The sequence below is a fragment of the Atractosteus spatula genome, chromosome 9 (assembly GCF_055471065.1).
Source record: "Atractosteus spatula isolate fAtrSpa1 chromosome 9, fAtrSpa1.hap1, whole genome shotgun sequence".
NCBI classification, from domain to species: Eukaryota; Metazoa; Chordata; class Actinopteri; order Semionotiformes; family Lepisosteidae; genus Atractosteus; species Atractosteus spatula.
In genome coordinates, this window is record NC_142714.1 from 19,395,873 (window position 1) to 19,423,802 (window position 27,930).

Below are 27,930 nucleotides of genomic sequence, written 5' to 3' on the forward strand. Positions count from 1 at the left end.
ACTACTAATTCTGTTACTGTTGGTAATAATATTAGCATATCAATATTATATATTAATATTGAAGACCAAATTCAAAATTATTTTTCTGTTATAGTCTATTTTCACATTTAAAAGATTTTGAAATGTATCTGCCTGCATTGTTGATGCCTCTTTCTTCAAAATTAGTAGACCTCATCTGGACTTCATAGCAACCCGAGCTAATAGAAATATTAAATGTTGGCTTGTCACTGTGTAGATATATCATGTGAAGCCTCCAGAAATATACCATCATCCCTGTAGAGTGTCTAGTTGCAGCAGAGCAGAAAACATCCCAGAGCAGAGAAACACCGACAGGGATATGACACTAAGCTTATAATAAAAGTGTGAAAAGAAATCATCTGTGAAAACTACAGAAGTCTAAAAATTCTTTCACTGGATAACAGAGCAAAGGTAGGTGACTTCTGCGGTTTTTAAGACTTTGTGGTTTTCACACAAAACTCAGTCACCCTTTCACAAGAATTTACTTCGAATGTTCAGTTGTTTTATTTTCTTTTTACTGCTGACTGCAGCTGTAATGACAAGTTCAGACGAAGCATACATTTGCATAGATAACATGTAATGCAGTAATGTTATTTATGTAAAAGTATCAGCTTTCATTGGCAGACAAGGAAAAACAGTCAACAGGATTCACCTGCTGCAAAGTTGTCTTTATGGGCGATGTAATATTTTCCTAAATAAGAGCGCTATTTCTCAAAGTATAGTTGCATACATGAATTAGTTCCATAGAATTAGTTATGTAACTTTAATATCGCTTCAAGGCTTGCTGTTTAAATAGGCGATTAAAAGCTTGATCTATAAAAACATGCGCCAGAATTTCTAAACAAAACACGTGTTAATCATTTTTGTCTTTTAAACACACTCAAATGTATTTCCAAATGCATTCTACATAATGAATGTAATATGAAATCGCAGAGACTTTTTTGGGGATGGTATTCTTAAACCACAATCTAGCAGTTTTGTAATCACTTTTCAATTTTAAACTGGAGTGTTTGTAAAACCCATTACGGTAAAGCTAAGTGCAACAACAGATGCATCTAAATACATGTATTAAACAGTTCTTGTAAACAAACTGTGAGTAGTGCAAATGGAATGCAGTAGGTCACTGTTTACGTGTAGTTAATAGGTGATATTGGGACACCGGTCGTACATTCCTAAAATGTTTCCAAAAATGTGCTTTGTCATTCTGATGTAATTTCATCTTACACAGCTGTACAGTACAAGGTATGCCTTCACCACACATTGGAGGATGTCAACACACAGAAGGCAAATGCAGCTTCTACCAGTCATCTTTAAGATCTCACTGGATGACAACAATACTTTCCTCAATTTCACCTTTTGAGTTCCCAGCACCTTCCACACTTCTCTCTTTTTTGCCTGAAGATGACTACAGATATTCGTGCTATGAGAAGGGTATTCTTATTCTTTCTGACATTGATAGTGAGCTTTGGCCTATACAGGGAACAGTCAGTTACATTCAATGGTGTGTTCTATAAATGCAGCTTGTCCTTATACCTTCATGGAGGAATTCACCATTGTGGGTTTTGGTTTCATACCATGTTTCGTGGTCTAGGCCAGATCAAGTTTTATTGTGGAAATACCAGTGGACATACAGTATTTATGTACCTGGTTGTGTATCCTTTTGTAACTTTTGGAGGTGTGTTCAAGACAGGCATTCAATAGATGGCAGATCATTTCAGGTGGGATGTGACCATTTCAGTGCTGGCAGTGGACCTCTACATTCCATTTTAGCACATTTTTTTCTCATAATTAAACCCCCTAAAGCATTAGTGGCTAGGATGGTGTTCTCTGTCTCAGCCTTCAGCCTCTATCAGCCGGTTCTAGGCGAGATACAATATGTATGGATTAGTAGTAAACCTTTAGCTTTAGGATTCTTGCCATGAGGCACTTCCAATACCAATGTATCTCTCATTGATGGACATGTGCCTTCTTCACTTCTGTCTTGTCGTAGTTGTTGCTGAGAAGGAGAGGGTTTTGGAAGCAGACTGCTTCTTCATGGAAGCAATGTGACCTTTTGATAACATTGTGAGCTCTGGGATTTAATTAAGTCATCCTGCATCGTCTTGATAAACATGATACAAATGATATGTGATTTCACATATCATTTGTTTACAGAAGAATTCAAGTCTAATGATCCCCTTCATACCTTGCAACCAGGAAGGTCTATTTATTTGGCCTTCTGATAGTGTGCAATGGTACTTGATAAGGACCCTTCTAGTTCCTCAGCTCATAGGCTGGCATTCTGTGGGTCCAAAACTGCAAAGCTGTAGCTGAGGGTGGGAAGGGTGAGACCGTTAATGACAGAGTCTTCAGAGTGAGGCAGAGTCTGCCATTTTGCTTGTCAGCCCTTGCTTCACGACAACAACTGTAAAGTTCTCTTCCACACTAACACATCTGTAGGAGTTGGTGGTTTTTGAAAGTTTTCCTTGGTATTTGTGGTAAATAGATCTTAGAGTAGATTACACACCTAATAGTTTTGCAGATCTATCCAAATCTATCCATGGAGAACATACCAATGTCTTGGAAAAGGTGCTGACAACCTCGAGTTTTCAAGTTGTTCTGCACTAAAGATGGAAAGCTTGAATAGTATCCATCTAAAGGAGATGGTTCAGACAATAGTCTGCACACTTCCTAGTCTCAGCGAAATAGTCACAGTCGGCCTGACAAAAATCAGTTCTGACCAAGCCCAGTTAAATGAGAGAATAAGAAAACAATGTCTCCTTGAAAAATCCCACACCTGAGATTTCATGAGTGTTCAAAACAGACCTTACCTAACTCCAGGCTCTTCTTATTGAAAGCTGTAAGTGTCTAACTTATTAACATCATTTATAAAATAAACTATGTGCACTGATACTTTCATATTGAGTTCTGTGAGTAGTCTATTTTTTCACACATCACAATTTTGTAGTAAATATATTCTGATATATGCTCAAGTATTTTAGTTCTCATAGAAAAACCCATTCTAGAATGGAATATTCTGGTTTTGTCTATGGAAATCAAAGTTAAAGTCAACTTTATTTTTGATTATTAATTAGGAATTTTTGTGGTGTGCTGAAAATAACAGAGATACAAAAAAGATAGATACAAAGAAGAGAAAGAAAAAACATTACAGAAATTCTACTTTCTTATGTTTTCATAGAGACAGTCACACAATTATCATTTTCATTGTATCATTACTCTGCTTCAATTAATGTCAATCATTGTCCTACACTGGAGGCCCTTTAATATTAATACCAGCCCAGAGTGCTGTTCTTTTTATTTATCACTGTTAATGTGTTTGAATTTCATGTTAATGGAACTCATGTGTGCCAATAACCTCATAGCATTATAAGCTGACAAATTATGTTATCTTGTTAGGAAAGCAGGTTAAATCAAACATTTGACCAGTTACAAATTCCAAATTTAGTGCTTATTGGCAGGTTTCCTTTGGGTATAGCCCTCAACAGAAAGATAAACAGAAAGTGGCTTCTGGGATATGTTGTTGGCAGGTTTCTGATTCAGTCCAGGGTAAGCGCTAGTTCATCCCAGGGCATGTCTAATATTACACCTGCTGACTGACCTGCTGTCCGTTTCATTTTTAACCACATTATTCTGCCACTAGTGCTGCCTGATTGGATCAAAGCAAAGGTCAACTTTTAAACATGCAATAACAGTAAATGCCTCACACCACTTGTTAGCAATCTCTCATGCTCTTATATCAATTCTTATTCAATGTACAGTACTGTATACTAAGTCTTGACTAGGACTTTGGTTAACAAATCAAAGCATTAGAAAAAATGCAAATTAAAGACAATGAGATCAAACTGATTGGTTAATGATTTCATAATATTCTTGAAACCCACATTATAAAACAGTTCCATTAATAGCATTGGCCAGTTATGATAAACTAGAAAAAGGCAGGAACAGCAAAGCTTAGCTTCTGAGATTTGTTTATACAATATATTTTGTAGCAAAAAAATCTCATCTATAAAGTTTAGAAGTAAAAATGGAATTCAAGAGGTAGTGCCAAACAATCGTAACACCTCTTCATTATTTCTGTTTATAAGAGGTATAAATCACTGACTTAGAGCAGAGTGGAGAAACAAAAAAGCAGAAACCGAAACATGCCCTTAAAAGGCATCACTACTGCTGCAGCTGCTCAAGCACAGCTACTTAGCTGAAAAGGATAACGATGACATTGTATGCGAATTGCCTGCAATGTTCAATATGGCAGTACACGGGGCATGTGTGTCTACAGGTTTGTATCTTAATTCTTACTTGGAATTTATTGTTCTAGATAATGTTTTATTTAAACATGGTTGAGTGCAAAGTGAATGCTTTGTTTTAAAAAGATATACACTCTGCAGTTTTTGTTTTAGTTCGTGTATGCATGAATGCGAATTTATCTTGATGATAAAACCTTCCACTGTTTGGAGGAGACAAAGTGATGTATAAAGATTAATCATGGATTTTGGAAGCTACAGTGTCTCTACAAGTTATGGGCAACATTACTGAATGTCATATGGTTGCATTGCTGGCATTGCAGATTGCAAAGCAGGTGGCATCCAGTTATATTTTTTTATAAAAGTAAAAGTTCGGTATATTAAAGAAAATAATCTGTGGTTTATCAGGTGCAATACTATCATAATTGAACATCAGTATATATTTAAATACGGTCTCTAGTATCTTATAAATATACAAGTATTTTTGTTGTGTTTATTTTGGTTATTAGTATTATTTCTTTTCACTTAGACCAGAAATTTTAAGTCGTGATGGTACAGTGTGATGGTTTCAAATTTTCACACATCTCTGAAATTTCAGCCTTCATGGCTTCGCGGATCAGTTCCCAGAGTGTGCATGGCTCCACCCTCAGCCATGAAGACTACAGCCTTTACAGCAGTCTCAGCGAGGAGGAGCTCATCGAGATGGCCATCGAGCAGAGCCTGTCCAGTTCATCGGGACAGCAGGCTTCTGCCCCAGAACCCGCCAAGAATCCCGACATGGTAAACAATAACCAGCAGCCCTGGGTGCAAAGAGCATCATCCAACAGGCACAGACAAGATAATCAACACGCCGTAGGCATTTCCCGGGCCCAGAATGTGCCTCCCCCCGCCAACCCACCAACCAGGTGAGAGGTGGACCCGATGGCCAATAGGAGCAGTTGGCATTTCCTGTATGTTCAGTTATGAGTGCCCATACTTAAGACTAGACCAGGACTTCAGCTTAAAAGCCAATCACAATTTATAAAGAGATTGAAGATGTACAAAATTTCCTTTGGGAAATCAAGCTCTGGCAAGGGAAGGAGTGCTTCACTTTTTGCCAAGGCCTGTATTTTGAATGCTAGTTGACCCTCCTCATTATGTGTTGTGTTAAACCTACCAGATGTGTTCACACAGTAACTGATATATACGAGTACTGAGTACTGAGTACTGTCAGAAAACACAGCAGCTGAGGCTGGGGTTATCACCCATGTAATCTGAAATTTAAGGGCTTGATCCCCACTGTCAGAGGTTAATTTGCTTTTATTTTGTAAAAGTAAAGGAATGATGCATTAATATCATTCAAACATCTAATAATAAGAAGGGAATTAAAACATGGGGATACATACCATAGGTGCATGGATTCTGCAAACATTTAGAGGAACTTTTCAGTCCTACAACAGTATCATTTTCAGGAATTTGGAGTTGTGGATGTGGAAAGCTGGGAATGTTTATATAGTAGAATATTTTGACTAGTTGGAGTGTGACCAAAAGCAGATGCTGAGATTGGTGTGGATTTAAAAGGTGGTCTTGGAATGATACATGGTTAATATAGAGTCCAGAATATTAGAGTCCATTTCTCCTTATTCATTTTTTAAGTAAAAATGCAACATATATTACCTTTTTAAATAGGAAATAGAAGGCATCATAATGAGAAGAAATTTACTTTAATTGGCTTAATGTGTTAGCCTTAGAAACACAATCTAAAACAATTAACTTTATCATATATCATGGGAACTATCATATACTGTAAAATGTGAGTTATTGCATTTATAATCAAAACGGAGGTTTGCATTGTAATCCATTAATACCTTTTGGCATCATTACAATGCTTGTTATGGGTTTAATTATTTTACATTATTTTTATTCTTTCAATTTTTACACTTGTTAATAGACTTGTACTTACCTTATTATTTATGAATAAATATTGTAATGATGATTGTCCTGTTAAAGAAGCAGTGTTCCAGTTCATGTTTCAGGAACACTAATAGTTTTTTTTTTCTTGACTAGTGTTTAGATAATGATGAGCTGCAGCCAAGAGTCTACTTTAGTGAAGTGCATTCTGAACTAAAAATAGCTGTTGCTTTTCACCTAGTGTCACAGTAAATGCTATTCTCATCTTATCAGTTGTAAGCACTGGAGAAATGTCGGGCACTTAACCAAGGAAACTTCACTGGAAACTGAACTTATTCCAGGAAAACTTCCTGCACATGGTAACAGGACCTGCTTTGAATGAGCACAGCAGCAATTTAAAATGACGCCAATTAAGCAAAGAAAAAAAATGTTTCTATTTGAACCAAGATGTATCTACCACCATTTTAGGTTTTAATATTTTAACACTCAAATAATGCCACCAAACAACTCACTGATTACTGACGGACTACCTCATATTATCTTTCATGTTTCAGAGGCTGTTTTATGAGTTATATGTGGTTGTGCAATATTTATATTTGATTGATTTGTTATTGGATTTACAATATAGGATAACTTAATATTAGAATAAAAGATTTTAAAGGTGATCAGGAGGATATGTACGAGCAGAATAAAATGGGCCTTATTCCATAGTAATACAGCAAGGGGACAACTTTTTAACGCTTGTGAAACATACAACCATAGTATTTCTTATGTCCCAGCTTTTTGTGAAGAGGGTCTTGTGGGCCTCACGTGCTAGTTCATAGTAGCTCGATTTACTGCAAACAGACAGCTGCACAGCCTCTCTCATCACATCTTAGAAACACTAACAACAAGAGTAACAGTGTCTGCTCTCGTCAGTGTGCACCTGTCTTCATAAAGTCACCATAGGACATGCTGGTTGCTTGTCTGATTATTAATTGAAGTGGTGTCTAGACAATATTGGCCAAGGAGTCTACACTGAAAAGGAATAAGCATACGTACTTCTATGTATGCTTATAATGTGACAAGAGGTTGGAGTCACCTGTAATATAGGGACATTACTTTGTTTAACAGACCTTACATAAAAAATAAAAATCATTATTCTGACCAACATTTGTCATTAACAGCATTGGATCTACAATGAAGGTGACAGGCAAGAAATGTGTGACCACCATTGGAAGCAATACAAGGTGTACTGTACATTTGAGATGCATGACTGGCACCAGGTTGCAGGTGCTGTCTTGTGGGATTGTGTCCCATTTCTCTCACAGAGCCTGGATACGCATGAGTCTGTACACTGGTTTCTGAGCTCAAGAAGCATTTGTCATCAAAGCTCATTCTGCAAATGCTCAATGGGGCTCAAGATGGGGAGGGCACCCATGGCATTACTGTCACATTCTAATCCCGCAAGAAAGTCACTGTGTTACACGAGCAGCATGAGGACATGCATGGTTCTATAAAGACAACAAGTGAGATCCCAGGACTTAATGTACCTCTCAGGTTGTCACCAATAACTACAGGTGGAGTTCTACTGCAACTAGATATCCCTAGGCAGACTATCACAATTAGACTCAAACATTGATCTCAGTGAGGACCTGTGACATCAGGTCTCCCAGGCTGTGGCCTGTCACTGACAGACTGTTTGCTTGTATTGTATTGCAAGGCAAAAAGTGCTTGTGTGAGCATCTCCCAGTGCACTGACTTAAGCCAGCCTCCAACATACGGAAGGGAGGAAGGTTTTGACCTTTAACCAGGACATACTGGATCTTTTATTCTTGATTTTCTCCACGCTTTACATTCAACAAATTAAATAAGCTCACGGCCAGTGATCAATCACTTTTTTCACTAACAACGTGATTTAGTGCTGATGCAACCATAAAACTTATTCAAGTATATCACACTCAGTCATAAAATATTACATAGATCAAAATGACACCAGAATATTTAATATCCAGATTCTATATACTTTATTTTTACATGCATTGAGTGATACATTTTTGTTATTGTTTTACCCAAGCATGCAAGTACAGTACATGTGACAATTATTCCAACTATTGAAAACTTGCATTAAAAAGAATATCAAGTTCCAAAAAGATAACCAGGTCGAATGGGATAGAAAAAAAATAGGAACACACCCTATAACATAAAAATAAACTTTCACAAAATACTGCAAATGTTTACTGTTCTTCATCTGACTACTTTTTTGCTAGGCAGACACCAATCAGGAAACGTGGCATCCTGGTAACAAAGCTTTTGTCTTGAAAACATTCCAAAACACATTTCTAGGTAACTAAATCTTAAGTAAATATTCATGATTCTATTGACTTAAGATTAATATTAATTTAATTCTTACCAAAAATAAAAAAATGAAAACCCTAAAAACCATATCTAATAACAATACAAAAAAAAAAGAAAATCACACATACATACGGGTGGAGCGGTGGCTCTGTGGCTAAGGATCTGCGTCTGTGGCTGGAAGGTTGTTGGTTCAAATCCCGCAGCCGGCAGAGGAATCCTACTGTGTTAGGCCCCTGAGCAAGGCCCTTAACCCCAACTACTCCAGGGGTACTGTACAATGGCTGACCCTGCACTCTGACCCCAGGCTCTCTCTCTGTCTGTGTGTCTCATGGAGAGCAAGCTGGGGTATGTGAAAAGACAAATTCCTAATACAAGAAATTGTAAAGGGTTAATAAAGTAATGATGTTAAGAATATTAATACTGAAGAATCCTCTCTAAATTAATTCTAATTGGAGAAAAGACCAGAGATCCAAATTCTAATTAAGTCAACAAGGGAATAGTGAGCCCAAGTGATTAATCCAATAAGTGTCTTTGGTAATAAAAGATAGATATCATGACCCCTGAAGGGAATGATTCGTTCAATACTAATGATTCTTTACACAGAAACAACAATGATTGAACAATCATATAATACAATGTCCTGCTACAGATTAAGATACTGCAAATAAATCAAGATCCTCTCTATGAATAGCTCTCGTGTTCACTTAATTTTGTTTTTGTCTTTTAGTTTAAACTATGGTGTGCACTTTATTTACATAATGATCTGCGATCTGCTAGATATACAGTACTGGATCACTTTTAGGGTATCTTTTACAAAGGCATTGTTGCTAAAATTATTTTTTTTCTACTTTTGTGTTACTGATTATTTTTTCTGTTTGACTCAATGTGCTGTTATTTTACTGCTATATTTTTTCACTAAAATATTCTCTTACACAGTAATATCAAAGTATTCTTATCCACTCAGATATCATGATCTCCCAGAGCACACCCATATTCATTTTTTTTCTTCTCACTGTTTTGTCTAATTCAGCCTAAGAGGTTTGACATGGCAAAGATCATGTGGAGCTTGTTGGTTTTATTAATTTAAGTACAATCTAATACTGAATGTTTCCTGTCATTTTCACATTGTTAAAGTCTTCAAATATTTTCCCATACTTGGAATATTGCACGATGGAGAATGCAATGATATTGCATGATATTTTATTTAACAAATATTTTTAAGTGTCATGTTTCTGTGACTCTCTTGAGCAACCTTTTTGTGTTAGGGTTCATTTTCGTCATTTTTAGTTAAAACTTACCATTTCTACCATTGACCATTAGTTGATTAGATAACGATTAGCCTCAAACGAAATGATGAAAGTCCTTAAATTTGATTCCTTTTTTAGATCCTCTATGTTTTTTTCTTTTTTCCTGGTTCGCATTATTTAGATTTACCAGGGTTTAATTTTGACATCCAGTACTTGTAAGCATGAATAGACGCAATTAGGTATAGCTACAGTATGTGTTTTATTACAAATAAAAGTTTATTTTTTTGTATTACTGTATGTTCTTCTCTGTTAAAAGAATTTTAATTATTTTTACTGCTGATTTCCTGGAGATAATAACGTGATTGAAATACATGAACCACGAAGTGAAACTGAAAATGACGAAAATTGGATTCCTAGGAAGTGTTTATTCCTTTATTTGCTCAGTCTGGTACTGCAGATTATGTTACATTACACAGAATACCCAAACAATTGACAACATGAAAAGAGTCACTCAGAACCAATTAAAGTTTTCTACCAAAAACATTAGCAGTGAATTGTGATATACCGATTTATTTAAACACATCGCGAAATATAAATTAGGATTTCAAATAGCTACTACAGTACATGTTGTACGTGGGTCGTGCTATTTAGTTATGTCCGAAATGAACACTTAGTTATCTTAATACCATGCGCTGTTGTATTATCTCTGCTCCGTTTAGGCTGTTTTGATTGCATTGTCAAATATGGTCATCTCAATCCTCCACATGTCAATAAGATCCGAAAATAATCGCCAACAACACAGCTGAGCCCTGCTCTTTTTCCATCTGTTCTCATTCTGCAAGAGCCTCTGTTCAACTCTGATTTAGAACCAGCCGGCGGCGTGCTCAAATAATGACTCGGTTTAGTTACTCGAAGTATTTCTCTCTCTTTCGTTCTAGCAACTCGAGTTGCAATCCCTCAGAATCTGAGAGGGGTATTGCAACCCAAAGCTATTCTTTTGTCACTGGCAACGGAAAGCGATGCATCGCCTGGCGAAGATACGATGGGAGTCTAGTTGTCACCCCTCAAGTCGAGTAAGTGTCTTTGTCTGTTAACCCGCATTGTTCCTCTGCAATATACAGTATGGTGCTAAATATAATGATATAGGTGTACGTGTGGCACACAACGATATTAATTTTGAATGGAAAACATTAGGCAGTATCTTATGAGAAAGTCCGTTTTATATTTTTTTATATTTTATATTTTTTTTATTGAGATGGCTTGGGGGTTAGGGGAGTGCGGGGATTGCTTAACTCTTACTCCGAATTGCATGTATTATTACTTTTATATGGGCACTAAGTAACGCTGAATGAAATGGTTTAGAAAAAGAGAACATATTCAAATCATGAAGGCATTTTTTAATCTCCCAAACATGTACAGTACATTTTCCCCACAAATAATGTATTGTATGTGCAATGTATAATACAATCACAAGTTTAACATACTTGTGTATACGATTGTGTAATCCTCTTTTGTGGAAAACACATATAAACCACTGCTACCGTCAAAGCAATATTCCAGTTCAATATAAATGTAATTCAGTGTCCCCTCTTTTTACTGTAACATTGTATATAGTACATATATTTTGTAAATCAGATATAAGCTTACAGTTTGTACGGAACCAACAGATCTGGCACAGTAACTGCACTAAAATATTGTATGGGAAAATGTGTGGCAAACCTTTTGGTGACTAACAAATATAGTGCATGTCCAGTCAATCTGCAAAGCTAGGTTATATTATACAACTACCACTGAAGCAATGAGACATTTCCTGTTGTCTTGTAATGGTTCGATATTCAATGTAAATGTTTCAAAGAAATGGGTGTCACAGTGTTTTGCTGCCTCCCAGCACTGGTGTCCTGGGTTCAATTCCAAACCTGGAATTGCTATCTGTGTGGAGTTTGCATGTTCTCCATGAGTTCACATGGGTTTCCTCTGGGTGCTCCGTGCAAAGACATACAGAATGGGTAAGTTAATTGGCTTCTGAGAAAATCGGGCCTGGTGTGAGCGTGTCTGTGTGTGCCCTGCAATGCACTGGTGTCCTGTCAAGGGTGTAACCAGTCTTGCCTGTTGCTTGCTGGATCAGGCTTTTGCTCCCCGTGCCCCTGAATGGGATGAAGTGGTGAGAAAATTTATGGATGTTACAAAAAATATTTGCTTATATTTAGTACAGTATATAGTCAGGTAATTTGTAATGAAATTGGATCAAATTAAAAATGATTTCCCTGTGTAATACCATCGTACAGATACTGTATACAGGTATGTATATACTGTAATATGTGAGTTAACACAAATACACAGATCTGACCAAATTTAACTTTGTTTTTTGATGTTCTGAATCTTGATAGGAAAAAAACTCTTACTTTTCTTCACTTCCTGTGCATTCTTTCATTTCTGTGACTTCTGTTAATAAACAATAATAATTCCACTACCTAAAGCTGGTATATAAGCCCAGAGCCCAGGATTTTAAACCTGCACAGGAAGGTGGCACTATACTGTGGACAGGACATGAGTCCATTGCTGAACACACAAAAACACAAAATTTAGAGATACAGTATGAATTAACATAGCATATATTTTGGAAGTGGGTGGAAAACATGGGGAGATCGTGTAAACTTCACATCGAAGACAAACTAGGACCCAAGATCTGAGAGAAAGCAGCAGTCATGGCTGATAGAAAGGACATTATTGGAATTTGTAGCTATTTTTGCACATATGCAAGGAAAAGAGAAATGCCATAATCTCCCACTGGTTGTAGGTTTTGTAAGCAGTTTGGATTTTCTCTGAAAAATAGGACACGGAACACTGCACTACAGTTATTTTTTTGTTTTTGAATGATCAGATATTAAGAGCAAAGCTTCCACTGAAGTTGATTTATTCTTTGGGCTTTTAAGTTTACAATCCAGCATAACATTTAAATAGTTTAAGAACTGAAAGAAAACTTCCATTTCCCACCAGAAAGACGTAAAAATGATTACAAGAACAAACTCAAAATTGGTCATTTCAGCCACAAAGAAAAAATGTCTGCGCGTCATTTCAAACTTGTATGGAGAAGAAGTAGGTAGTAGATGCTGAAAGTGGAAACAGTTTGAAAGGAAATGTTGCCCTTTTAGTCCCTTAAAGGCACTTAAAATAATTATGAAAAATACAATAATTTCTGAGACTACATTGGAAAGATTCATGCTACTCTATATCATGATACGTTATTGGATAATTCACAAAATTGCAGTTTTCATCATAAACTTCCACATCAAATTCCATTATGTGTAGAAGATAATTGTTAAAGATATTTATGCATTTTGTAAGAACATAAAAAAGTTTAAATTGAAAGGGGATTTGAAGCATCTTGCTTGTTAGAGGTCACCTGTTTAATAATCTGATGGTGCAGAGTGGGTAGTTTGTTCTCCCCCCCAGAGACCATCTCATTGTGTAAAAAAAGACCTCCTAATTGTTCTTCTGTCACTGTGCAACAAAAGTGAATTCTCACTAATTTAGCTATTGCTTCCTTTATTATTAGGAAGCTTTAGATGGCAAACCGTGTGGTGGTTTGGCTGGTTTACACAGTTACGTACCCATGTTTTCTCAAGCTAAGGGTGCACACACAAAAGTTGGAGAGAGAGAGGCAGTGTAAGGATACTGGGTTAAGATAAATACCTTCCTGCAGGTATAGAGGAAAGGCAGCACTTTATTGTGTATTGATTTGCAAGTTGTTTTAGCAGGTTTATGAGTGAAGAAACTATTTTCAGGCCTAGCACCTGACTTCCTTCTATAGAGCCCCAAGAACGAAAAGGACCTGAGCCTTTAGTAGACCTCTTATATGCCTGTGGAGATGGCAATGGGAATTTACCAATGCAAACAGAGGAGGGGGGTGAAGTGACACATAATATTTGTATAGTTATGAATGATTTGAAATATGTTGGTTTTGCACTGAGGGCGTGGTTATGGTCTATTATTAAGCATTTAAAATTATAGATCGTTAATGTATGTTTGATGTTTGACTGTTTTATGATTCATGTTATTCCATTGATAATGGTATTGCCCGAAGGCATATAAAAGGATGCTGGGAAATGTTTAGTTGGTCAGTAATAGTCATTTAAATAGGAGAGCTTTAGGAATATTGAGCAAACTTGGTTTTTGTTTATTGTGGTTGTTATGGTCCCGGCTGGGACACACAATTGCAAATAGATGGGCAAAGCCATTTTCTAACCTACAGTAACTGTTGACTTGCCAGTGTGAGACCCTTTCACTAACACTTTGATCAACACGTGTTGTGGCCAACACTGCCCACACAGGATTGTGTTGTGTGACATTTGGTGGCAGGGTGGGGTTCAAACACTTTGTCAATACTTCTCAGTATTTTGTAGTTATTATGCTGTCTAATTCATGCAACATTGAAGATATTTGCATCTTTGATTTGTATGCATGTGATATATAGGAGCAGTAAAATCAGAAATGCTTCTCTTTGCTCTTTCTTGAATTCCTTTCAGGACATTTTAGCAATATGGTTTCTAGACTGTTCTATATGCCTGGTATTAAGCTGCTGAAACAATTAAACTGCTGCTGCTTTCACAGAGAGTATTGCCCCTACTGTGCTTAAAATGCAGTATAATTCAAGGTGTAATTATTATAGGTAGTATTATTATTTACATGCAGAATATCCTTGATTACAATGACGTTATCCACCTTCCATTGGTGTAAACTTTCTCTTTCAGAGAGCCAGACCCTGTTGTCACAGCAATCAAAAATGGATCAGCAGACACACTGAAATCAATGATAAAATCTGGAAAAAACCTGGCTGAACCCAATAAGGATGGCTGGATGCCACTGCATGATGCAGCATTCTATGGCCAGTTGGAATGCATAAAAGTTTTGCTGAAAGGTTGGTTAAAAAGCTGGGTGAGGGTTTAAACCTAGGGAGATCTGGGGACCTGAGTAAGGGAATCCTCACTAGAGTTCCACGCCAGCTCACTGAGCTGCTCCATTCAAAACCAGATGCGGGTGGGACATTTGTAAACTGTGATATTATACCATTTACATCAGAATATTGAGAAATGAAATGCATACTCCTACATAACATTTACACAATACATTTTGTGACTTTTGTGAAAGCATTCAAGACCAGTCCTTTTTTAAATAAAATGTAAATAAAGGCAAACAAATAATAATTTTCTGAAAAAACACCCTGCAATACGTTTCATTTCCACTCATCACAATTGTGTTTTGTTTGTTGTGGCTTTGTACTTTTACACATTGCTTCCGTTATAAAATGGTGAGCAATTAGCAATTAGAGCAAAATTCTATGAAAATAATTCACTACTTTAGGGTCTATTTCAGTCTGTGTGGGTCTGCAGACTGAATGCAGACTTTGTGGAACAGTGAGTTATGAACCAGATTAATAACATGTTGAATGTTATGTATGAGATTACAGTTATTAAACTGTATTTGCTTTTCTAATAGGTCATTTTCTGAAGTAATATCATCTCAATCTATGATTTAATTCTGAAGTATTTACTCCCAATGTTATGGCCTACCTGTATAAATAAGTCATACTGAAATGTATCAGGACCCTCATGAGGAAAAGAAGATCTACAGCATACTGTAGATGGATTTAGTTTGAAAGATTTTTTTTTACATCTGGTAATTAAAATTGTGGTAGTCAGTTTTTAAGTGCTTTACAACCCAGTACATTGAAGCCAAAATATATTCATAGGGTATGAGAGGAAAAGCAAAATAAATTAATGAGTAAATGTTAGAAAAGCCACAGAGTAAGTTTAAAATAGTAACAATCTGCCAAAGTTGCTGCTGGTATCTTGGTGTGTTAACTCTGGCAGACCATACAGTTAACAGAAAATAGCTGAATCTCAAAAAGTCTACCTAATGTAAAGGATATACATTTAAACCCTTCAGAACGTTAATTAGCTAGATGAGGATTATGTTAATTGTAGATGTTTTGTTTTCTATTTCATCACTTGCAAAAATATTTTTGACTTAGAGATGTTATAATTAGAAACGTGTTACAGTACAGTAGGATTCTGACAAAAAAGGCTCTGAAGGAATGGATTAAGTGGCTCACATGGTGGATTTAAGTGCTGTTACCCACATGTACTGTAAATGTGTGTCCATCCTCCATTAGATCACACACAATCATACACATAGACCACAGCAATGTTACTTCATAACATAACTGTGAAGCAGTCACCAAATGTGCTGTGCTGTTCAACTGTGGTTGATATTGATCTATACATTGGCACTACAGTGGGCCAATGCATGATGCTAATCCCAGACTGAGGCTTCCTATGTGAGAATGAGCCTTTTATTATCGATTATATTGACACTGGTGTTGCTTTAGCAATAGGTGAGTTATACAGCATGTGCTCTGGCATCAGCAAATGCGACAAATTAAAAAAAAATAAAAGTAAAAAACTGAGCAGTAGATGTTTAGTACGTTTAGTTCTTTGGTTGCTTGGAGCAAATTAAACCAATGATCTCATCACATTTTTTTCATTTCTTGAAAGAAGTCAGGGGGAAGTCAGCATCTTTGGGTAGCTTGTTCCAGACTAGAGTGAGCACTAGCAATTTCTACAGACAGATCACAACCTCCAATATTATCATTAGGAAATAGGTGCATCATTAAAAGTTAAGGTACAGAACGTTTATTTTACTAAAGTGCTGTTTGTAAATAGGAAATATCCATTCTTTGCTTGACAAATTAATTACTTATATTAAAGTGTTTTAATAAAGAAATGCAAATTAATAGATTGCAGTATAAAAAAATATTATTTTTGTCAAACCTTGTCCATTTTTTTGTAAAGCTGTATTTTATAACATACCTACTGTAGGTAAAACACCAAGCTCTTGATTTAATCAAACTGGCACCATTCAACCTTATTGAATGTCTAGGTTGTGCTTAGGATTCTCATTTAACAGACACAAGGAACACAAGTATGGGTGGTGCACGTGTTTGAATTCTTAAAAAGTAGGCTGAGATGTTTTTAAACTGGCTTGCTTAATGTAGGGATTTGAGCGAGCTTGGATGACCCAGCATACAGTATATTATTTCATATTTTGAAAGCCTAATATGATGCTGTTCCCCCTTTTGAAAATGTATACTGTGCTCCACAGCTTATCCAGGCATAATTGACCAGCGCACACTGGCAGAACAGACGGCCCTCTTACTGGCAGCATCAAAGGAACATTTGGAGTGTGTCCAGTTCCTGCTTGAAAATGGAGCAGAGACGGACATTGCCAACAAGTCTAGAGATACTCCTCTTTACAAAGGTAATGCAACTAGCAATACCTTTGGCTCCAGGAAAGAGTGATGTGCCCTTCTGGATATATTCAAGAACCCCAAAATCTTTGCGGAGCAGGTGTTTGCTCTTCTAAATACTATTTTAATCGTTGAAAACTAAAATCTACAGTACAAGCAGTGTACAGAAATTGTGAAATGCAACTATTCAATTTAGTTCACTTTACAATTTGTAATCTAAATTGCTTGTTCGCCCTTGATTTTTGTGCACCAGGCCCATGATGCACATTTTGTGTAAATCTCTTTTCTAATGATTGATTTAATGATAATCATTGGAATCAGAAAATACTGAGAGACATTAAAAATGCAATAAATGAGCATTGCATTGGTTATCAGTAGTTGTCCTTGTGGCTCTCTACTCTTTTCTCCAGCCTAGTTCTTGGACATAATTAATTTCAGTTTTGTGTTTAAGGCCTTTTCTTAATTTGAATGGAAACTGAAAAGTTAGGAACGTGTTGTTTAAAAAACTTTAAATGTACTTATATGTCGAACGTTTGTTTAGCTGAAATATATAAATGAATATATTTTTAAGATTATTTTATTATATGAACATTTATAAATGCATTTATAGATTGTTAAAATTGCAGAAGACACCTCACAACATACTTTCATTATGTCTGCATGGACATTCATTCTGAATGCTACCGTTTATAATCCAGGAGATAAAACTTTACATTTTACAAGTATATTATTTTTTAAACTAAAAAATATACAGTATATTTGACAAATCAGAATGTGCATAGCACCTCAATAAGATGTAGTAATTTAAAGCTGATGATTGAATATTACATCATGATTAAACCTTAGCCTGCAAATCTTCAACAGCTAGCTCTTAAGGTGACTGGGATCGGTTACCAAGTGGCCTGTGTCTGTAGTGTCTTAACAGTGATACACCTGTCTCTCCTCAGCTTGCGAGCGGCAGAACGCGGATATCGTAAATCTGTTGCTCAAGTTTGGTGCCAGTGTTAACCACCGGTGTAACCAGGGCTGGACTGTCCTGCATGAGGCTGTGTGCAGAAACAACCTGGCCATCATTGACCTCCTGGTACAGGCCGGCGCCAACATTGAGGCCACCAACATATACGGCATCACCCCGCTCTTTGTGGCAGCACAAAGTGGGCAGGTGGCAGCGGTGCGCTACCTGATCAATTGTGGTGGGTGAACGCAGAAACATTACCTTTCTTAGCTGTACTTGTGCTGTGTTGCATGTTGTTATATTTATACTGTGAGCAATCTGTCTAGGCCATACTGCTAACCCACACTAAGAAAGGACATTACTTTAAGGGATCACATTACAGGGATCAGTGCAGTATAGTTTATGCTATTTATTGTGTTATTTAGAAACGGTTTTGGGTAGGGTGCCCAGGTGGGTCTAAACTGTGAAGGTACTATGTCTGAGTACATGGTTGAGCTCTACAATCCAGCTACACTGCCCTTTTAAACCTAGGTTATCTCACTAGCCAACATACAGTATGAATTCCTCATGCTTAATGCTGCTGAGGGAAGGGAAGGCATTAATCAGCCACAGTGCTCTCAGTTCGCAGAGAAACATTCACTTCCTGGCGCTGGCGGGATTGCAGTGACAGCAGAGAAACACTCTCCTGTCAGGCACTGTCACAGTGGCAGCTTGTTACAATATGAATGACTTTAGGTCTGCTGGGGTTGAAGGAGCTTTTCTGCCTTTCCTTACTCTCCCACAGGAGCCATTGATGTGAGACAAAACAAAATGATAAGGTTGGCTATTCCAATTTGAGTGCATATGCAGTATACTATAAAGGAAAATAAAATGAAAAACATAAGTGTTATACAATGAGGTTCATTTAATTGTATTACATTGTGAATATTGCTGAGTTTCTTATGTTTTGCTTTAACTTTGTGTTATTGAAAGGAACCTTGAGATGCTGTCTAATAAAATCTTGGTTCTATAAATTCTTATTCTTATTATAAAAACTACAAAAAGCTTCAACCTCCAAAGAGTGCAGTGGGGCACCCCTGGCCTTACTTTCACATTTCATGTGACTTTTACAAATTATTTTAGTTGATTTAGATTCAAGAGGTGACTTGTTAAGATCAGAGAGGCAGTGACCTTCTGTATCCAGTAGCTGTGTGCATTGTTTTAGGTGCCGATGTCAACAGCCAGGCCAGTGACAAGGCCACAGCTTTGTATGAGGCAAGTAAGAATGGACACACGGAAGTGGTAGAGCTTCTGCTCTCTTACAATGCGGACGCTAACAAGCCTTCGAAGGATGGTTTGCTCCCTCTTCACATTGCTTCTCAGCGTGGACATGATGGGTAAGGATGTCAAATGAGATACTGCATAATTTTCTGATAACCTCCCTGCTGATTAAATTAATAGCCAACACATAATTACCAGTATAGAAATTGTGAGACTATTTCAAAATGATAATGGATTCTATATTTTTGACTTCAGTTATTTTTAACAGTGCATAAACATTTTTTACACTATTTTTTGTCTATAATATATACAGTATGTGATAGGAATTCATGTAGATGCTTTTTAAAGGAAATGGCAATGTGTCAGAGTAATTGTAAGAAGTATTATTTTTCAGTTGAGCATTTAAAACTGAGCACTGGACATATTCCTTGAGACAAAATGTAAAAGGTAGTCTAGAAATGAGATTCTCAGCTCTGTTGTTGAAGCTGAAACCATCGCTTCTTTCAAAGAAATGGCTGGAAGAGACTCTCAGATCACTTAGCTTAACAAGGAAGGTGGCTGTATGACCTTGTTATGTTTGAAAACGTTCTCATGTTCCTGAGTTCCTGCAAAATAAACTCCATCATCTTATCCCATATTACTATAGAAACTGCTTGGTTTCTTTCAAAAAACATCTGGATGAGATCCTTTGATCAATTAAAGACTAACTATCAAACAGGCTATATTGGACAAATAGCCTCTCATTTGTAACCTTTTTTATGTAGGGATGAAAAGAAATTATAGAGCAATTCTGTTTTGATTTGGTATTTCAAAAAGCAGAACATAATTTAAAATAAATGTTTATTGTTTTGTTTTTCATTTTACATTATATTATATGTATAGTAATGTAAAAGTAACAGTAACACTATCTTTTTTATTTTTTAGTCTCTTATTTTCATTTTTTTCATTTAAAAGATTGTGTCATTAGGCTACCTAAAGATGATTTCTTCCATGATTAAAAATTTAAAAAACATTTCTAAATTAAGAGCAGCTGAGCCTAGACTAATTGCATTCTTGTCATTTACATAGTCCCAAAATCAATACTTAATGGTGCACCATCTAACCAATTGAAAGGCAGCTACCAAGTATTGGATTCAGAATTTGCAGTTGGCAGATGGGCCGAAGATGAGTTTAGTTTAGATCAGATTAGTTCTTGTCCTTAGTGTGCATCATCTTAAATCTTGAGCTGTTCACATTTCTTCTATAACTCGTTTAAGATCTGAATTACCTTTTGTACAACCTTGGTTTCAACCATAACGCTCCTGTGGGTTCAGTGCTAACCTTTTATTTGTAGAAATGTGCTATTTTCATCACCAGAGTCCAGAGTTTATGCTGAGTCAACCCAAGTCTCACTTTATGTTCCATTCACAGTCCAAATCCCTTTTATTCTATAACACCCATGAAAAAAGAATCATGTAAGAATACAGTATATGTTGTAATAATCAGCTAATGTAAGTACATTGAAATAGATTAAAATGATGTTGTGTCTAAATACATACAGTGATGCTTTTCTGTTAGTATTTGAATATATTCCATCATATTCCATCAAGGCAAGAAAGTGAACTTTTGAGATTTCAAGTTTTAAAAGGTGGTGAGTTTGTCGTTGTCTTGCATTGTTTGCAGAAAAAAGCTGATTGCCTTTGAACCCTTCCCCTACAATAATGAACAAGCAGTTAAGTAAGTTACTGTGGTCAATGCTAAAGGTTGTCACAGAAGAATCACATGGAAATGCTTATTTAACCATCTTTGTTGTGCTTGGGAACCAGATGTTAACATTACAGAAGCTATGCCTGCTTTTTCTTTATATGACAATTTTGGACGTTTGTGTCTGTTTCTAGAATCTAGTGTTAAGATCAGTTGAAAGACCTCAGTACTAATCAGAACTAATACAGGTCCTGCTGGGTGCCATGTACAGTACCCATTGAAACAGAAGCAAATTAAATTAAAATGACACATTTTATTGTTTTCAATTGAAACCCACAAAGGGATTTTGTTGCACTTGAAAGTATTGGTTTGTTTGAGAGGCAGTGGTTTCAAAAATAGTTTCACCAAAATTGCCAAATCGTTGCAATTTTCCTGTTTGTAAATGGAAAACACAATGGATTATTTATTAAGTCTTACTATATTCTGGAGGCTGTTAATATGTTAACGGTAAGTTCCATTTTATGGACTGCTTCATTTGCAACTTGTTTTCCCGGGTTCTCTAGCCTCATCTCATCCATCATTTACTGTCAGATGCCTGATCATATCATATTGCTCAAGGTGGCTATGGAAGTAAGATACCAATTAAAGAGATGTTCTTTAGTCTCAACTTTTTTATTGGGTTTTTTATTGATAGTGAACAACAGATTTTTCATTAAATATTTGCTAGCTGACGTCATTAAATCACAAAGTGGTGTAAAGCATGATATTTCTGACTTGCCCCTCTGGTGTGTAACCTTCCTCATAAATAGCATGAATTTAAAATCAAGGTCTTCACATTCACATCCTCTTCCGTAAATCACTGTTCTAAACATTCCCCCTTTTAAAATGTTTTTCCTATTAGTTTGTTAACAGTATGATTTACTCCCCCTACTGACAATAATATAGTCTTAAACAGCTTAGAAATCCAAGATGCTGATTGGACTAGTTAACCCGAAGATTGCAATGAAAAGAATTTCTGTCATGTGGGAAGGGCTGTGGACCTGTCAATTCATATCCAGGATATTACAGTGCGGTCATACCTATGGGCAGCGCACTTTACTCAAATTGCACTAGTAAATGTCCTGCCGTTTAATGGGTCTCTAGATTGTCATTGAGAATGGGAATTTGTCTTACCTGATGGAGTAAAACCACATTGTAGTTGTCTCATCCTAATGTTTTCTGATTTGTGCTCCAACTGATCTCTTAATGGCTTTGGCTAAATGCAGTTTATTGTTTCAGCTGTATGGCTAATGTGGCACTGTTAAGCTGTTTTGGCTCTTAGCACAATAAATGGTGACAAAAATTAGTATTGATCCTTCAAGGGCCAGGTTTGTCAACCCTCTATGTTGGTAGATTTTTCAGTGATTGTGTTTGGACTTTAAGCAAATTAGCCCAGGTAGAACTGTGAATATTTGTTAGTATACTGTATGATGAGGTCAGGAAGGTTCCGTACTGTATATAATAAAGGTGATGTTATATTGCTGGGAGATATTGGGATATTGTGTAACTCAGAAGCTGAAATTAAGATGGTTGAAATGGTTAATAATTACTTCTTAAGACACTTTGTAAAATATCCATCTAGACAACTACTCTTATTGACTTACAGTATATATAATAGTTCTATAGGGTTGGCAGATTATTACACAAGATGAAAACAACCTTAAATGCTTCTTCTGCCAAGGTGCTTAGCAAATACGTACTGTACCTCAAGCAGGGTGTTTTTTAATACAAAGCACTGTGTGATAAACAGTTAAAAGAAAAATTGGAAAGAAAATAGTATAGAACAGTTTTCAATTAACTGAAGGAAGTGCTCAGTTGAAACAAAAAAAGAAGACATAAAGATTTCCTGGAACCAGTGTTGCAAAATGCCTAAATGCAAACATCTATCCTCTTAATTGTAGAAATAAATAACCATTGCTTATGGGTATCCTGTTGGATTGATAATTATTGAAGTTGATCTGAATGTTTGCTGTAAAACATGGCAGTATATAGATCTCTTCATGTTTGATATTACTATACATACAATAAAACACAATTTTGTTCTAATACATTATTATTGAGGACTAGCATTCAATAACGATTTACAAGCTTAGTTGGCTCAAAATTGCTTACAAAAGCCCCTAGAAAAGCATAATAATCATCTAGTTGGCCTAAGGCTGTAAATGGTTTATAAGAGGAATTAAAAACTAAACCCTACTCCAGTGTGGTATGTTAAGAGATTAAATGAGGCAATGTGATTTAGAAGCTACTTGTGCTGTATCAGGTAAGAATAGAAAGAAGAGGAATGGACTGTTGGTTTCTAGATTGGTTGTACTGTAAATATGAAAAAAAAACATTATTGTTATTTGTGAAATAGCCTACATATTTCATATTTGAAATTCCCCATGTTTCAAATATTTTTTGCTTTGCAGCTTCTAGCTACAGCAAAGGATGTTTACGCTCCTAGTCTAGGAATGCTGTAGTTTGTCGTTGACATGCCCCATAGTTGAATGCATCACTAGTATTCAGTAACTTCAGTCCTGTGTCCATCTAGGATCGTCTCCCTGCTGATTCCGGTCACCAGCAAGTGCCGGATCAAACGCAGTGGCATCAGCCCTCTCCACTTGGCCGCTGAGAGAAACCACGACGAGGTCCTGGAGTTACTGATAGAGTCTGGATTTGATGTTAACACCACCCTGTCCAACGACCGCTCTCGGCTGTATGAAGACCGCCGCAGTACTCCCCTCTATTTTGCAGTCAGCAACAACAACATCAATGCTACCCAGATGCTGTTGGAAGCTGGTGCCAACCCCAACATTGACATCCTCAACCCCCTGCTGGTGGCCATCCGCCAGGGTTGCATCACGACCATTAAGCTCCTTCTGCAACATGGAGCCAACATTGACGCCTATATCCCCACCCACCCAACCAGCTTTCCCGCTACCATAATGTTCTGCATGAAGTACCTCACGCTACTCAAGTTCCTGCTGGACCGTGGCTGTGATGCAGAGGCGTGCTTCAAATGTGAGTTTGGATGTGACCCTCATCCAGATCTCCCAACAACCCCTCGAGATGACTTTCGACTCCCTCATGTGCCTCCAAGAATGGTGCAGGTAAAATGTGTGCTCTTGTTTGTGATACTGTATATCATGGATAGGCAGCTTGGTTTTTCGTGAAGAATTCTATTACAGGAACCCTGGTTCAGCCATCGATTGAACTACTTCATTGATCCTTAATTAATTGATTGCCCCTGGAGCTGAAGGTCACTCAAATACAGATCCTTGCTTTTTTCAAATGAGCAATCCTGACCGAGATAATGGAAAGAATGTGAAAACAGACAAGGTGTTAAGTAATTTTGCAGGGCACTGTATGTGCTTTCAGTGTCAGGATGAAGACTGGATAATTGTTTCTTGATTAATTGTAGAACATTTTGTTCTTCTACTTTTCCTTTTCTTTATTATGATTTCACTAATGGATTCATTTTTCTGAACCGTCTCTCTCTCAGTTCTGTGAGATGATCTCTATACCATCAATATGCCGTTGGGCAGGGCCCATCATTGATGTCCTTCTCGATTATGTGGGCCATGTGAAACTGTGCTCCAAGCTTCTTGAGCATCTGGACAGCTATGAAGACTGGGCAGTCATCAAAGAGAAGTCCAGTAAGTACTGTACTGCATGATGCCCATGAATCAGATGGGTTTTTGAGGGCATACAGAATTCAGTATAGCTAGATCAGTAGCTGCCTGGCCTTGTCTTGTTTTTGCTTTCAATCCTAAGATTAAAAATACCCTACTTGGAACTCATTGTTTCCAACAATTTTAATTTACGGAAATTATCAGGAATGTACAGTAGTTCAGGAATGACAGTAGTTCAACAGCAAGAGACATTAAGGGTGTATGGTCAGAGGTATGGTGCTGTACAGAAATGAATCAGGGGGACTACCCTTGCTGTTCCAAACTCCAGATGGCTTTAAATTAAAAAAATGGTTAACATTGTACAAAAGAAGTAAGAAAGAACTGCAGTACCAGATTTGATTATTTAATGCTCTAACAATTTTATGATATTTGCAGCTAATGTAAAATGGCCCTGTGCAAAGAATGCAATGTCAGAAATTCACTTGTTTGTTGTCAGGACACAGTTTGTAACTTTTGGCTGGGTGTTGTTTCAGAGCCTCCTCGGCCCCTTATGCATCTCTGTAGACTCAAGATCCGTGAGCTAATAGGAAAAGAGCGTTTGAAATACCTGAACACCCTGCCAGCTCCTGCCAGAATCATCCGATACCTGGATCATGACTACTCCACATCAGAATAGTGATTCCATTATTCGTTTGCCAAAAGAAGTTGAATTAGGAAAGAATATACAGCTTTTTTCCAATAACAGTGAACATGTACAGTAGTATGTTTTTTTTTTTACTTTTGTCTTTTGTATTAAAATTTGTAATATAGTTTTATGGAGCAAAAAGTTCAAATTGCTGTGTTTTTACTATTATGTTTTGTCTTAGAAATTTCTCAGTTCCAATACAAATTCATAAATGGATATTTCTAAATAAACTAAGTAGTCAGTTCTTAAATCATTTGATTAAGCTGTTTAAAAAAAACATTCAGTTTTTTTTTACTTTTTAACCTAAAATGTGAAAAATGCTGAAGGGCAAAAATGCAATACTTTTTATTATAAATGTAGTACTATTTATTTCTAGAGGTTTTGGTAGACCGTTAACCAGTTTTGTGTCAAGCAATAACTGCAGCAAAAAAGTCTATGCTTTTCACAAAGTGGAAATTTATTAAACAGATACATTTAAAGATGCCAGAATTGGTATTTGATTTTGTCAAATTATCTTTTCTCTCTACATTTCTTCAGAATATTTTGTTTGTGTACTGAAAACAGAAAGTGATAATATTCTGTTTAGAACTGGTTGAGAGTTATCTTTAAAAATCACCCCAGCATCCATACATAATTTTGCTTTATTTTGATTTTTCTTTTATTGTATTTTGCTTTATTTTTTGGAACGTGAACTTTAAGTACTCACAGTTGAGGTTTAATTGACAGTAGACTTAAGAAACGATTTTAAAATCACTCACTCTATATACTTTTCTCAACATTTTGACGACTTTTGTGAGATTTGTACTCTGCTGTGTGACTTTTGTAGAGTTATTCATTTGCCTTCGTAGCAAAGATTTATTTAAAGCCTTGAAGAAAAAAAAACATTAGATTGCATGCACTACAAATTCAGGTTGCATATGCAGTATATGGGGCAAATATATGGAGCCTGAAATGCATATTCCTTTAAAAAAACAAATGGTGATTCCACCTATCAGTGGGAAATAGTTGCTATATCTATGTATTTAATTAAGCCTTTTACTACTATAGCAGATTGGTCGCACCAAGAATTACTGGTTACAAGGTTTTATGTGTCAGCCATTTTGTATGCTTCAAATATTTACAAAAATTGATTATGAATGATGTAGTGGTATAAGGAAAATGGAAAGAGAAAGTTATGACTATGTACTTTGATGAGAAAATGTGGTTTTACTGAATATCAGTTGAAGTATTGCTTAGGAAGTGGTAGAATGTTAGAGTAATTTTGGTTGGACTGGAGGGACAAAACGGCAAAGAGGAAATTGCCCTGTACATACTGTATTTAGACAAAAGGCTATCTACAATCTTATGAAAGCATCATTTAGACTTGTTTAAGGATATTAATTAAATGCTTAAAATAATGTCTTGTGGGTTTTGAAATTGGGAGGGTTTGAAAACTTAAAAATCTAAATGCAATTTGGTGAGCTTATGAAATAAATCACTACATATGACCTTTAGCATGAAAAATTCTTTGATGTGGAAAATTCTTGTTGTGATATTGATATAATATATTATTGTAATATAGACAGAAAGAAGGATGGCAATACAGGGTCAAGATATGTTCCATCTGCAAAGCAATTTTAAGGTTTACATTACATTCAGTACTTAGGTACACCTTTAACTTGGCAATTCATGCTGTTTGTTAATGTACAGTATACTTAAAGAAAAGCGGATGATAAAACTCTTATTAATAGCTTTATTAACAATATTTACTTGAAGTCAAATAAAATACTTAGGGGTGGAATTGCTGTACTACCCATGCAATTTTGCTCTGACTTAACAGATTTTAATGGAACTTTTTCAAGTGTTGTGATCATTAATTAGAGGTAACCTTTTTTAAGTTAAAGATGTCAGTTTGGTATTTCCAGTGAAGAAAGTGCCGAAAAAATTGAAATGCACTGAGTCAGACTTGAAAATTGTTTTTGTCAGTGGTTCTAGGTACTGTGCAAATAGTAATGGTTAAATGAGATTTTGCCTCCTCAAAGTTAGATGGTGAAAGTCTATTAAAAATAAACATTATAGGTGTTTCGGTCAGAAGCAGGTGATAGACAAATTGTGGATTCATATAGTAAGAAACAACATTTTTTGTTTTCTTTATATATGCCTTAAGATACTGTAGATGTGTATTTTTAGTAAATACTGTATAATACTTTGATAGTCTGTAATTTAAGGTTTTTTACTTTGTAGTTCCACAATATTTTTGTCCTTTTTTGCTCTTTTCAAAAGTACAAATTTGTCAGATTACAGTATCTATACAGTATATATATATATTGGAGGAACTATGGGATATTTTCAATATTTTATTTTGTTCTTCAATTTACCAGGCAATTTTAAGAGATTGTAGTTTTTGATTTTTATAAGCTTTTGGTTGCAAATGTATTGTAAAAAATGCTTAAGGTTGCACCTCGAGCAAAATGTAATATTGTTGCTGTTTCTTAAAGAACGAATTCAATCTCTGGCTTCACTGTATTGATTATCTCTAATCCCTGATAGTAGTGATGAATTCTGTTTTAAGTAGCTGTGTGTTGAGGATTAGTGTCTAGTTAGAGCTGACCTTACTATTGCAATTTTGCTATTTGTTTCTTTCTAAGAAAAATAAATCTAATTACCATCAGACTC

The 27,930-nt window shown here is 36.1% G+C and overlaps 1 protein-coding gene across 5 annotated transcripts; it reads left to right on the forward strand.

The window, feature by feature from the left end:
• Positions 1–275: 275 nt before the first annotated feature.
• asb2a.1 (ankyrin repeat and SOCS box containing 2a, tandem duplicate 1) lies at positions 276–27,924 on the forward strand. Of its 5 annotated transcripts, XM_088925209.1 has the most exons (13): positions 289–429; positions 1,247–1,449; positions 4,858–5,164; positions 7,316–7,378; positions 10,672–10,806; positions 14,485–14,651; positions 16,895–17,050; positions 17,987–18,232; positions 19,199–19,370; positions 20,917–20,970; positions 23,510–24,068; positions 24,461–24,614; positions 25,124–27,924. In XM_088925209.1, exons 2-13 carry the CDS (start codon positions 1,263–1,265, stop codon positions 25,264–25,266), a joined length of 2,343 nt encoding a protein of 780 aa, XP_088781335.1. In that variant the 5' UTR covers positions 289–429; positions 1,247–1,262; the 3' UTR covers positions 25,267–27,924. The 5 variants fall into 5 exon arrangements, with proteins under 5 accessions (XP_088781333.1, XP_088781334.1, XP_088781335.1 ...); XM_088925204.1 differs by lacking the exon at positions 1,247–1,449 and having other exon boundaries at positions 25,124–25,758; XM_088925207.1 differs by lacking the exons at positions 1,247–1,449; positions 7,316–7,378 and having other exon boundaries at positions 276–429; positions 25,124–25,758.
• The last annotated feature ends 6 nt before the right edge of the window (positions 27,925–27,930 follow it).